The sequence below is a fragment of the Calypte anna genome, chromosome 6 (genome assembly GCF_003957555.1).
Source record: "Calypte anna isolate BGI_N300 chromosome 6, bCalAnn1_v1.p, whole genome shotgun sequence".
Lineage (NCBI taxonomy): Eukaryota > Metazoa > Chordata > Aves > Apodiformes > Trochilidae > Calypte > Calypte anna.
Window position 1 is genome coordinate 5,640,337 of NC_044252.1, and position 12,439 is coordinate 5,652,775.

The 12,439-nt window shown below is 42.8% G+C and overlaps 2 protein-coding genes across 2 annotated transcripts; one reads left to right on the forward strand and one right to left on the reverse strand.

The window, feature by feature from the left end:
* Positions 1-321: 321 nt before the first annotated feature.
* On the reverse strand, positions 322-3,439 carry DYDC1 (DPY30 domain containing 1). The gene is made up of 5 exons (XM_030453170.1): positions 3,293-3,439; positions 3,071-3,193; positions 1,456-1,533; positions 441-530; positions 322-327 (listed from the first exon to the last, which is right to left on the reverse strand). The coding sequence occupies exons 1-5, from the start codon at positions 3,437-3,439 to the stop codon at positions 322-324; spliced, it is 444 nt and encodes a 147-aa protein (XP_030309030.1).
* Positions 3,440-5,643: 2,204 nt separating this feature from the next.
* Positions 5,644-9,384, forward strand: EXOSC3 (exosome component 3). The gene is made up of 4 exons (XM_030453495.1): positions 5,644-5,916; positions 6,034-6,183; positions 7,490-7,641; positions 9,095-9,384. The coding sequence occupies exons 1-4, from the start codon at positions 5,644-5,646 to the stop codon at positions 9,297-9,299; spliced, it is 780 nt and encodes a 259-aa protein (XP_030309355.1). The 3' UTR covers positions 9,300-9,384.
* The last annotated feature ends 3,055 nt before the right edge of the window (positions 9,385-12,439 follow it).

The following is a 12,439-nucleotide window of genomic DNA, read 5'->3' on the forward strand; positions in this document are numbered from 1 at the left end:
TTTGCTCAGGTATCTCTGCACAAAAGTGCCTTCTGCTGCACAAAAAATATACTTCACATCACCTAGAAAATGTAAGTTCAGTAACATAAAAATTATTTTTCTTTTGTGATATAGGACGTTGCATATGGCTATCTGTTCACATGGCAAAGGATGGCTTCCTCCTCTCTGAGAATATTCACTTTGATTTGCAACATAGCTGAATACAAAAGGACATTTTAAATCCTGAGGATTTACTGAGCAAGCACCACACAGTCTTCTAGAGAGGCTTAACCTTGTACCAGAGAACTGACCAAGGGAAGCCTGGAGGTTGTGGCCAAAATACTATCCCTTAAAACCATAGGAGAGAACCAGCAGTCTTAATGGCAACAATTTTAACCTTTGAAAAGCAAATCTCTAAGAAGCAATCACTTACAATCTCCTTGTTCTTTCTAAACACTTACCTCAAACTGTACACTCTCATCTAGCTCCTCAATTGTTGTCAAATCAGGTGTGCCAGGTCCATCTGCAAATTCAGATACCTTTTCATTTTCCTGTGGTAATGACAACATTTTCAGATAAAAGCACTCCATGTCACAAATAATTATCTAGAGAATATTTCAGATGTGTTGAAATTGCATTACCTACTAATATAAAGATGATACTTTCCATGCATGTTAGTATGTGAAGATGGTCTTTTTATGCTTGCTAAGATAATTTTATCAGGTTTTTTTACACAACAGGAATTTTGGTTTGAATTTCTACATACTCATCTTCCCAGTCACTTTCATACTGTCATCCTTCTACAGTAATGTTGTCAGTATTTTAACAGAGTAATCTAAAAACATACATATCTCTAAAATATTATGTGCTTCACATAGTAAGACATATTCACATTTAAAAGCTTTATTGTGATAAACGAGCCAATTATCAGTGTAAAATTTTACTGAAACAGCATTAGAAGACCATGTATTTACATGGACATCTGTATATACACAGTCTGTTAGTATTAATTCCTGTGCATCAGGAGGATTTCAGAATCAAAAGGCATCCCCATTCCAAACCACAGTCCCTTTCCAGATACAGCAAATGGACTTTGTGCTGATGCACAGTAAAACATTATTGCCTGCACACTTAAAGTGGAGATGCTTAAGTTATAATACTTTCTCATAAATACCATCAAGGAATGGAGAAGCATTAAAGATAGCATAAGCTAACTTTATGCTAAATTTTGCAATAAATTTCTCTTCTGTTCTGAATATAAGCTCAATAAAACAAATAGAACAGACTAAAATTCAAGTATAAAACCCAAAGTGTTTTAGACATGCTTCCCCTATTTTCAATTTATTTTTTTTTTAAATCACGTGTTAGTTAAGTACCCACGGACTTCTGCCTTGGGTTTCATATTTAGTGCCAGCATCTAGAAAAGATAGATGATTAAAAACATTTTCAAACCACTGGCTAAATTTTGACTTAGACCTCTTGAACATCCTGTTGCAGCAGTTTGTCTTCTTCATTGTTCAAGTCCGGCTCCTTGTGTTCCTCTTCCACCTGGCTCTGCAGAGACTTTAAGAAAGGATAAATAAAAAAGAATAAAACATTCATCTTCCTCACCCAGTTGCTCACAATGTATTTCATTTAGGTTAGATATTAGAAAGAATTTCTTTACGAAGAGAGTGATCAAGCATTGGAATGGGCTGCCCAGGGAAGTAGTGGATTCTCCATCCCTGGAGATATTTAAAAAGAGACTGGATGTGGCACTCAGTGCCATGGTCTAGCAACCGCAACGGTGGTTCAAGGGTTGGACTCAATGATCTCTGAGGTCCCTTCCAACCCAGCCAATTCTATGATTCTATGATTCATGTCTAAAATCTTAAATAAAACCAAAAACAGGAAGCATAAAACAGAACAGCAATGTCAGTAACACAAAACCCTTTCAGTATCATCTGACCCATTCTCATAGGGTTTTAGACTTGTAAGGACAGAAAGACTTTACTACCAAGAGAAAGAAGAAATAGACAACTGCAGTTAGTGTACAAACTCAAGATACTGTCTCATTGCTCTTTATCAGCCTGTATTCATTATCTCCTATACTTTGGGTTAAGCTCTTTGATATTTCCTGCAGTATCCAGCACAAGCTGATGTATCCACACAGAATCAAATCTACAGAAAAGAGTGGTAAGCAATGCCATTAACATTAAACAGCTTAATTGTCAACCTTTAAATTTTCCAATTGGAAATATCCAACAGAAAGCATTTATTCTCTGTGAGCCTAAGTCCTATTGCATCAAAACTTCAGGAACTGCATAATTTAAGGCTTCACATTCAACAACAGTAGGGCCAAGAGAATACTGTTTGTTGTAGTATTTTGTGAGCTGTTACTACAAACATTGCCATACTGTAGTAACTAGATTTTACATTCTTTTTTGGTACATATAATTAAAACATGCATCTACAAAGGACAGCTAGAAACACAGATGCTATCTTTATTTTTCATATTTCAAGTCCACATAGTATAGGATAAAAATTGTTTCATGCTAACAGAATGCTCAGGTAGGTAAGAAAAAAGGCACCTCACTGGATCAGGCTACAATGCACACTCTTCATTCACTGATTCATAACCATTTTCAGGACTTCCACAATCATGAGAATGTGTATCTATTCTCATTACTTTTTTTTGTCTTACTGATACTACAAAGCAGTAGCTTGAGACAACAATCAGTTATTATTCCCATGCCTCCTAGGAGGCCTGTCAGCATTTTTCAAATGATTTCTAGCTTTATTTGCACCAGCTCTTCTCCATAATTTACTATAAAAGACAGTCTACTTATTTTACATTACTTCTCGTGTAAATCTTATATTGCTTGCTCTTTATCTTAAGCACCTCAATATTTTTATATAATTTACAGCATAGTATGTAGGCTTTCCTTCTCATGTGCAGATTAATAATTTCAGTTGTTATTCAGAAAGGTGAGATTAAAATACCTGGTTTATATGACCTTCTATCAAAATCATTATAGAGGGATTATAAGTATACAGAGTGCTACAAGATATCCCAGCATCACATTATTTATAATTATCAAGTACTATTAACCTGCTGCTGTTCTTTAAGTTTCTGCTGGATCATTAATTCTTCTTCCTTCATTTTTCTTTGCATTTCAAGTTCTTGCAGGGCTGCCTCTCGTTCTTGTTCCAGCTCAGTCCTCTCCAACATTCTCTATTTCAGAGGTAACACAGAATCAATTAGAAATAATAAAGAGATACTAAATAGCATAAGTTATATTGCCATTAATTTTTTTGCCAAACATGGATCCACCTTTTTTTCTTCATCCAAGATTCTTCTGTAATTGTAAATCCAGTGAGCCAGATACTCTATTGGATCTGCTGGCCGATGCTCTACAACCTCTGCCAGTCCCTTTTTTAAGCAATCTCCCAGGCATCTCTTCAGATACTGAGACTCCATTCACACCTACTAACAACAAACAGATGTCAGCCATCAATATCAGAATTAAATTAGGAGTTTTAAGAATTATTGCTTCAGGAAACAAATGCCAAGTTTGATATTAAGCACTTTACAAACCTGGCAATTTATAGAATAAATTTATTTTAATTTAATTTTGGTTTGGTTTTTAAAAGCTCCAGTAATAGGTCAGTTTTATTAAGCACAACAGAAAAAAAATCTTTAACCCACCCTCGTACTGTTTAGGCACATATAATTCAGAAACTGCTGGGAAATATGCTGGTAATCCTAGGGTAGCATGACACAAAAAGCCTCAAAACCTCAACAGGAGCCAGAAAACATCTACACAGACATCTGCAGAAGACTGAAGGAATTCTGTGAATGACTAAGGATAGATTTTATCTTGAAGTAATAAACTTGGCTTTAGGATACAGATATAAGACCAGGGCCTGAAACACTCACACTATACAGTTATGAAAGGCACAAATCTCTGGGTACACACAAGGTTCCGTTGGCCCTGCGCCAGTAAACACATAACACACCTGAAATTAAGGGGTTTTTTGTTTGTTTGCAATGCAGTAACATCCCCCGTTTGCTGGCAGCGGGTTTGATGCCGTGTCCCGCAGCCCTGGCCCGGCGGAAGCAGCGAGCGGACCCTGGCCAGAAACCCTCCGCAGGCCGCATAGCACTAAACCTCTATCAGCCTTTGCGTCCAACCCGGTTCCGAAGGGTTCTGAGGGCAAACCTTGATCACCCCAACCATTTTCACCTGAAGCCTCCGCCCACGTCCTTTGACCCCGGGCTCCATTTAAGGCCCGGGCGGGGCTCTGGCACTTTCCCCAGGGCCGCGCCCTGGAGTGGCCTGTTCTTTAGACCCGCTCCCGTGGTGCCGTTGGGGTGTTCGGGGTGGAACAGGCACATTACCCTCCCTTATCCCCTGCTCCCTGTCCTGCCTGTCCCTAGGACCCGGTGTTGTCACCACCCTTTCCCTAGCGCCATGGGACTGCGCGCTGCCGCTGAGGTAACGACCCGGCCCGGGCTGTGGCCGCCCTCGGAGGACCGTTCTCCTTCCCTTAGAGACCAAACCCGCTCCTGCTGCTCTCCGATGGGGCTCTGGCAGTCCCCACCCCGTGTCTCCCCGTTCCTACCGGCCGTCTGCCTCCGGCCCAGCGGCACCCGGGCACCTCCGCACCCGCCCCGGCGCCCTGACGGCCACGGCTTGCTGGGTTGCTAAGCAACGGCAGGAGGGCCCCGTCCCTCAGAGGAAGGAGGTGTGTGGAGGAGGGGGGGGGCGGCGGCACCCACCCAGCAGCCCGAATGGGGTGTTGTCTCTGTGGGGCTCTTCTCAGGGGCAAACCCGTTTTAAAAGCGTTTGATGCTGTCTCTCCGCGAAGAGTTTACTCTGGTGGATGAAGGGTTTCCATAGAAACATCTTCAGTCTGTCCTGGTGCAACCAAGTGGCAACGTCCCGACCTGTCCCGGATTATTTTAAGAGATTAAATCACTTTGTGGGCGTGTATAGAGATAAGTATACACACGTAAGTAAAGACAAGAAAACCATCGAGGAAGGCAAATATTCTTAGAATTTTATCTTCGGGAGCCTGAGTGAGGATGTAGCCAGGAACAAAGCACCTCTTCAAGCAAAACATTGGTGTTATGTGCTTGAAGTTCGCCTGGCACCATTAAAGACGAGGGACTTCGTCCTCGTTGACAAACTTTTTTGCCGACATGCACCTCAGTTTGGGCCATCTGTTTGTTTTCTTGGCAACTTCTAATCGGCTGCTTAAAAACCCCGCAAATAATTGCAGATGGAATAATTAGTTCAGTGTCCTCATGAATTCTGAAGTTAAGTGTGGTAACGTGAAGCTTTTCCTCGCCGAAATGTTAAGACTGCAGACGAAATCTTTCCGGAATAAAAGTAATGAAGCAAGCAGACGATAAACCTTGGATGGAGACTGGTAAGCAGTCAGCCACGGTGTTCCTCATGGAACACAGGGTGGGTGGAATTACCCCCGCAGGCTCTGGCCACGGGATGTCGCCGGCGCTCTGTGACAGAGTTTCAGCCGCCTTCACCCCAGGCTGAGGGGCGGCACCCACCCGTGACTTCCGCGGGCGGTAGCGGTTCCCCCGCCTCCGCCCAGCTCCCTTCCCCGGTCCCTCCCTTCGCATGCGCGGTACCCCGGGCTTGTTTCTGCGGCTGCGCGGCCATGGCGGCGGCCGTGGGGCAGGCGGCGGAGGCCTGCGTGGGGCAGGTGGTGCTGCCGGGGGATGTGCTGCTCCTCCCCGGCCATCCCGATGAGGACGGGGAGAAGCTGCGGTTGGCCGGCGGCGCAGCCCCGCGGGGGCGGCTGCTCTGCGGACCGGGCCTGCGGAGGTGCGCGGCCGGGCTGCTGGTGACCAAGTGCGGGTTGCTGCGGCACCGGCAGGCGGGCGGAGCGGCGGCCGGGGGCGCGTACTGGGTGGACTCGCAGCAGAAGCGGGTGAGGGAGACGAGACGCCGGGGAGAGGAGGGGATGGGAAGGCGAAGGAAAGGGAAGGGGGGCTCCTGACCTGTCGGCTCTTGCCTGACTCCTCTGTCCCTCAACTCCCGTTTGCAGTATGTTCCTGTCAAGGGAGACCACGTAATAGGAATAGTAACGGCCAAAACGGGAGATGTGTTTAAGCTGGACGTGGGTGGCAGCGAGCAGGCGTCTGTCTCCTACTTGGCCTTTGAAGGCGCCACGAAGAGGAACAGGCCGAATGTGCAGGTAATGCTGGTTTGGTGGTCCTGCCATGAAGGTTTGAGCGTTGTTCTCAGTTAAAGGTACTTTCAAAAGCCGTGGGTAAGAGGAGGGATACAGGTTTATTTGCTGGAGGTTTCCTGTGGCCCCTCCTTGGAGGCTTCTGTTTGGCTTTCTGAGGGTGAAGAGAAATGATAGCTGCCAGGATTTTTCCACTCCTTACACTTTTATCTTGCCTGTAAGACTACAAGAAGTAGATGCAGTTCCTGAGTAATGCACACCCGCAGGGGCACTTCATCACCCTGGCCATTTTCACCTGGAGCCTCCGCCCACATCCTTTGACCCCGGGCTCCATTTAAGGCCAGGGCGGGGCTCTGACCTGTTCCCCAGAGCTATGCCCTGTTCCTTAGCCCCGCTCTTGTGGTGCTGTTGGGGTGTTCGGGGTGGAACAGGCACATTACCCCCCCTCATCCTCTGCTCCCTGTCCTGCCTGTCCCCAGGACCCGGTGTTGTCACCACCCTTTCCCTAGCGCCATGGGACTGCGCGCTGCCGCTGAGGTAACGACCCGTCCCGGGGGACTGTTCTCCTTCCCTTAGAGACCAACCTGGTGGATGAAGGGTTTATTTGCAAGAGGTTTCTTGTGGCCCCTCTTTGGAGGCTTCGGTATGATCAGGCTCTGGGCTTTCTGAGTGTGCAGCTGCCAGGTGCCAGGATTTTTTCCCTCCTTACACTTTTATCTTGCCTGTAAGACTGCAAGAAGTAGATGCAGTTCCTGAGTAATGCACACCTGCAGGGGCACTCTGGATGTAAGGTTTAAAACAGAGTTGTACACCATCTAATATTGGTAGGAAACAGATTTTTAGTAGTACTGGTTTTGTAAAGAGCTGTGTGGCATTTGCATGCCACAGATTCTGGATTCAGCTGAAATGCCATGACTAGAATGTAAAGATGGACTTAAGATAAACAGAATAAGCTAGTGAGGTATTTATTGCTGTTGGTCTGGTAAAGGATTACAAGAGCATGTTGCCTAAAGTCTGAAGAAAGAGGAATTCATGTTTGGTATTTAGAAAAGAAGATGTCTTTGGAAAAAAAAATCTTGTACTTTTAAAATACATTTCAAGTTCCAGTAGTGAGACAAAATGTATAAAAGATGTTGCTTTTAGTAGAAAAAGAAAATGAAAATTCCTGTTATGCCAGTCTGGTTTTCTATCACAAATATTTTAAAATTGTTTTGTGGTCTTAGGGGGAGGACCTTGATCAGTTGAGTATTTCATAAAACTGTGCACTATGAATATCTCTACTAGTTTTGCTTTTTGACACTGTTTTCTTTAGGTGGGAGATCTTATTTATGGTCAGTTCCTTGTGGCAAATAAAGACATGGAACCAGAGATGGTCTGCATAGATGGCAGTGGAAGATCAAATGGAATGGGAATAATTGGACAAGATGGCTTCCTCTTTAAAGTTTCCTTAGGTCTCATAAGAAAGTGAGTACTGAGAAGAGTAAGTCACTAATGTAATATAGTGCATAGAAATGATACAGCTGTTTCCTTTAAGTAGTGTGGTCAGTTTGGTAATCAGTGTTTAATTCTTTTACTACATTTTTACCACTTTTATTGAGTATGGATATTGACCTAGGAGGAACATTTTTCTTTCCCTCTTAAGAGATTTAGATGGTCTTCTATATGGTGTTTGTGTTGCTGGTTTTAAAGTGATGTGGTTGCTAAGGCAGTATGGAAAATAAAATTATTGACCTGGGGAAATGAAGCATTTAAGGTGGTGTTTCAGATATGTACCTACTGTCTTGGAGTTTAATACCCAAAAGTGCTTACTGTCTTTTTTTGCTTAATTGGGGTAGTGGGTGATGTAAATTTGACTGACAGCTGATGAAAGGGGTCTTTCAGCATCAGTACATGTTATTTTCTGACTTAAAAATTAAAATAAATTGCACTGAAGTAATGCTGTTAATTACACATGAGGTTCTCATTTAAAATTATCTTGATCTAGGAACTCTTTCATAAAGTTTTAAATGAAGTGTGACCTTTGGAGTTGCTTATGCTCATGTAAAAAGTTTTTGCAACTATCAAAGAATACCAGATGATGGGTAAATGATACTCAAGCTTTGTTGCTTTTGGGTGGTGGCTTTTTTTCTTTGGAAAAGCAATCTAGAAATGGGGAGCTGCTGTTCCACACCTGTTTTTAAGTAACAATTTGTCTTGTTTACATTTCCCATGAGAAGTCAGTATGAACATAAAACAATATTTTTTAAGCCATTCTGCTTGTTTGTCAAACTTTGTCATACAGACAAGTAAAAAAATAACAGTATATTACAAGTAAAGTGCTGATTCCTGGTATGTTTTTCTTCTTTGCAAAAGCCTGTTAAAGCTTGATTTAATTCAAGTTGTGTTAGTTTTCTTATTTTTCAGTGTGCTATCACCTGATAAAAACAAGATACCATAATACTGTTTACTGCTGTTATACTGTCTCCTGAAGGGAGAAGGGAAGCTGTATTTTGAAAGACATGTTTAACCCTGGTGTGAAACTTATAAATAACAGCACTTCAAAAATGGAATATAATTATAATTATAATTTATATATAATGAGTATAAGAAAATTTATACTTTTTTAATCAGTTGTATTGGTTAACTTCAAATTTGTTCATGATTACTATTACATTATTACTTTTGAATCTAATTAGAAAAACCATGAATTGCACAAATGCTGTCTTTTTTCAGGTGCAGGTATTTTACATGGGAGAGGAATTAAAAATCTGATACTGCAGTGCTCTTTTGGATGCAAATGCAACTTCATCTTACCTTTTGGTGTCACTTTAGTAGCTCAAATAACACCAGTGCTGCAGTTTGGTTATTGTTTGATAATAATGCAGAGTCTATCAAATGTGAGCATTTACTTCTTCCTCTGTTTTAATCTCTCTCACAGACTCCTGGCTCCCAAGTGTGAAATAATTCAGGAGTTGTCACAGTTGTACCCGTTTGAGCTGGTGCTGGGAATGAATGGAAGAATATGGGTAAAAGCAAAAACAATTCAACAGACTTTAATTCTAGTAAATATTTTGGAAGCCTGTGAGTATATGACTGCAGAGCAGAGGAAACAAGCACTTGCCAAATTGTCAGGAAATCGATAAGAGAACCTTGAAGATCTGAGGTGGCTGTAGTGTGTTTTGGTTATTTTTGTATTCAGATCTGTATTAAAAGCCTTCTTCTAATGAAGTATTAGACTTCTGTTATTAATTTGTCCACTCAGCTTGTTTTGCCTTGTTTAGAAAGTTTGGTTTTACTTGCTTTTTATGAAACCCTTTATGTTGGTTTTCTGACTCATGTGAAGACAGCCTTTAAAAGATTCCCTTAGCTCAGTTTTGAGGTGTAACTAGTGCACTGGTGTAACTGGTACACTTGTAGGCTGCATATATTTGCTTTTCTTTGGTCAGTATTAAAATTTCAGACAAAATATGTGTTTACCTGGGGTGGTGGAAGGTATCCTGAAAGTCATTCATTCTGGTCACATGCTCTATTTATACAGTGTCAAAAAGTGATTATTTAATATTTTGTAAAATTCAGGAATGGATTTGCAGGTGCAGAATACTAGAAAAAGAATTGCAGGGTTGTAACACTAAATAATCATAGGGTGGTTAAGCCAGATGATCAGATAAGACCCAGCAAATGGTCACAGTGACCTTACCACTTCCCTAAAGGATAACCTGGCTGGTAATCTTAAGGAAGTGCTGATTAGGACATAACTTCAGTATGAACATTCAGCAAGCTTGATGGCTCACTGGAGGTAAAAATTATACATAGCAGAATTGCTGTTCAAATCACTTGCAACTTTTTCATAAGTACTTTTTAAACTAGAGATTAGGTAAAGACTGCTGCAGCAATAGTCACTTATTTCCCTCTTTTAGACCACTCTAGAATTCTCCATATATTTCCCATTTTGTGTTTATTTTGCTTAGCTACATCATGAAGTTTCTGTTTAGCTTTTCAGGTTTAACAAAATCAGCATTTCTGAAAAAAGCTGTATTAGCCTTTGTTGTATAGTTTCTCACATAGAAAAATGGTGCTCTAGGAAGGAAAGGCTGTCAGTGTGTTTTAATAAGTGAGTAGTTTGGTACTGTTCTGTATGCAATAACTGCATGGGAGCTGATTAAGCAGTTATTTAGATCTGTGATTGTGGTTCTTAAGCTAAACAGTATGGTAGCAATAATTAAATTAGAAAAAATGGACCAGTTAGAGTAAGCCTGAATACCATCTTTATTCAAGTGGAAACAAAATTCTTCATATTTATTCTGTATTTCATCCGAAGTTAAGCTTTTGGGATTTGATTATAGGGTTTTCTTTGGCATATCTCAGATACTGCTTCAATTCAGAGCCACTTCTCACTCATCTTTAATAAGCTTACCTAGGGCTTCCCCTGATTCAATAAAAACACAGCTCCAATGGTTTGCATATGAGTCTAATAGTTACAACTGAGAATTCTTTGTGGGTTTCACTGGCCTTCCTATTTAGCATTTAGGATGTTGCTCATCTGGCTTGGTAGGGTGTCATCTTTTTTTTTCCTGTCATGTTGCAGCTGAAGTGATTTTCATATCATAGAAGTTCTTTAATAAGAACTATAATTTGTCTGCTGATACAGAAGTATATATATGTATGATAGAACTATAATTTGCTGCTGGTGGTCTCAGGTGAGGCCAATCAGCTGATAAGGGGGTGACACCCAGCACTGATGAGAGGGATATAAAGGCAGGGCAAGCAGGTGGGGCATAGCCACCTCCCAGCTCTCTTGAAGGAGCAATGGTCTCCAAAAAAGCAAAACCTGTTAAGACACAGGGTGTGTCCACACAGACGGAACCCCTGAAGAGGGACAGCAAGAAGGACATAGATGTTCTGGCTGTGTGGAGTGTCTGAGCCTGGTGTTAGCACCAGAGGACAGTGTGAGTGGGGTCTGTGTGCGATGCCAGCAGGTGAATGACTTGCTGTGCCTGGTGGCAGAGCTGAAGGAGGAGGTAGAGAGACTAAGAAGTATTAGGGACAGTGAAAGGGGAATTGACTGGTGGAGTGACACCCTTTCTAACCCAAACGAAGTCCAGAAGGAGACGGTGAAGCCCTGCCCTTCCTGCCATCAGGGAGTTGGAGCAAACCCAGTGGATGGGAGGGAATGGAAACAGGTCCCTCATCGGAGAGGCAAAAGAATCCCCTCCCAACCCCTACCATCTCTTCAGGTGCCCTTAGAGAACAGATATGAGGCCCTGACTCAGAGAATCAGGCAGAGGACAGACAAGAGGAAGATCTGTCTGGGAGGTCTCCTGTTGGCCCCTCGTCTACCAGACAGGTTAAAACTACAGCCACAAAGAAAAAAAATAAGGGTAGTTGTTGATGACTCCCTTCTGAGGGGAACTGAGGGCCCTGTATGTTGACTGGACCCATCCCACAGGGGGTCTGCTGCCTTCCTGGGGCCAGGGTGAGGGATATTAGGAGGAGACTCCCCCAGCTAATTTGGCCCTCTGATTATTATCCACTGTTGGTAGTCCAGGCTGGCAGTGATGACATTAATGGAAGAAGTGCTAAGACACTTCAAGGCACTGGGTCATTTAGTTGATGGGTCAGGAGCACAGGTGATGTTCACCTCAATCCCTGCAGTAGCAGAGATGAATGAGGAGTAGGAAAACCTATCATGTCAATAGGTGGCTAAGGGATTGGTGCCACCGGCAGAACTTTGGGTTTTTTGACCATGGGCCAAATTTCATCAAACCTAGCCTCTTCCAACCAGATGGGCTTCGTCTATCTTCGTCTATCTATGGGCAAAAGGACTCTAGCCTATAAGTTGGCGGGGCTGATAAGGAGGGCTTCAAACTAGGTTTGAGGGGATGGGGTTGAAACTGGGCTCTCCAGAAAGGAGCCCAAGGGTGGACAGCCCAAGAGCCAAACCGGCAGCCCAGCTGAAGTGCATGTACACCAATGCATGCAGCATGGGCAACAAACAGGAGGAGCTGGAAGCCATCATGCAGCAGGAAAGCTGTGATGTAGTCGCTATCATGGAAACATGGTGGGATGACTCCCATGACTGGAGTGCTGCCATAAGGTTGAGTGCCTAATTTTGCTTTTCTCTAGTGTTTTTAAAATCAGAGCCTCTGCAGGTTGTCTGTTACTAGAACAATGGCTGGCATAAGCAGAAAAGTATTTGCCAAATCATCTCAGGGTGCTAACTTCTTCTGTGATTGCCTTTGGATCATAGTAGTAAAACCACAGGAATGGGGAATGAAGTGGATCG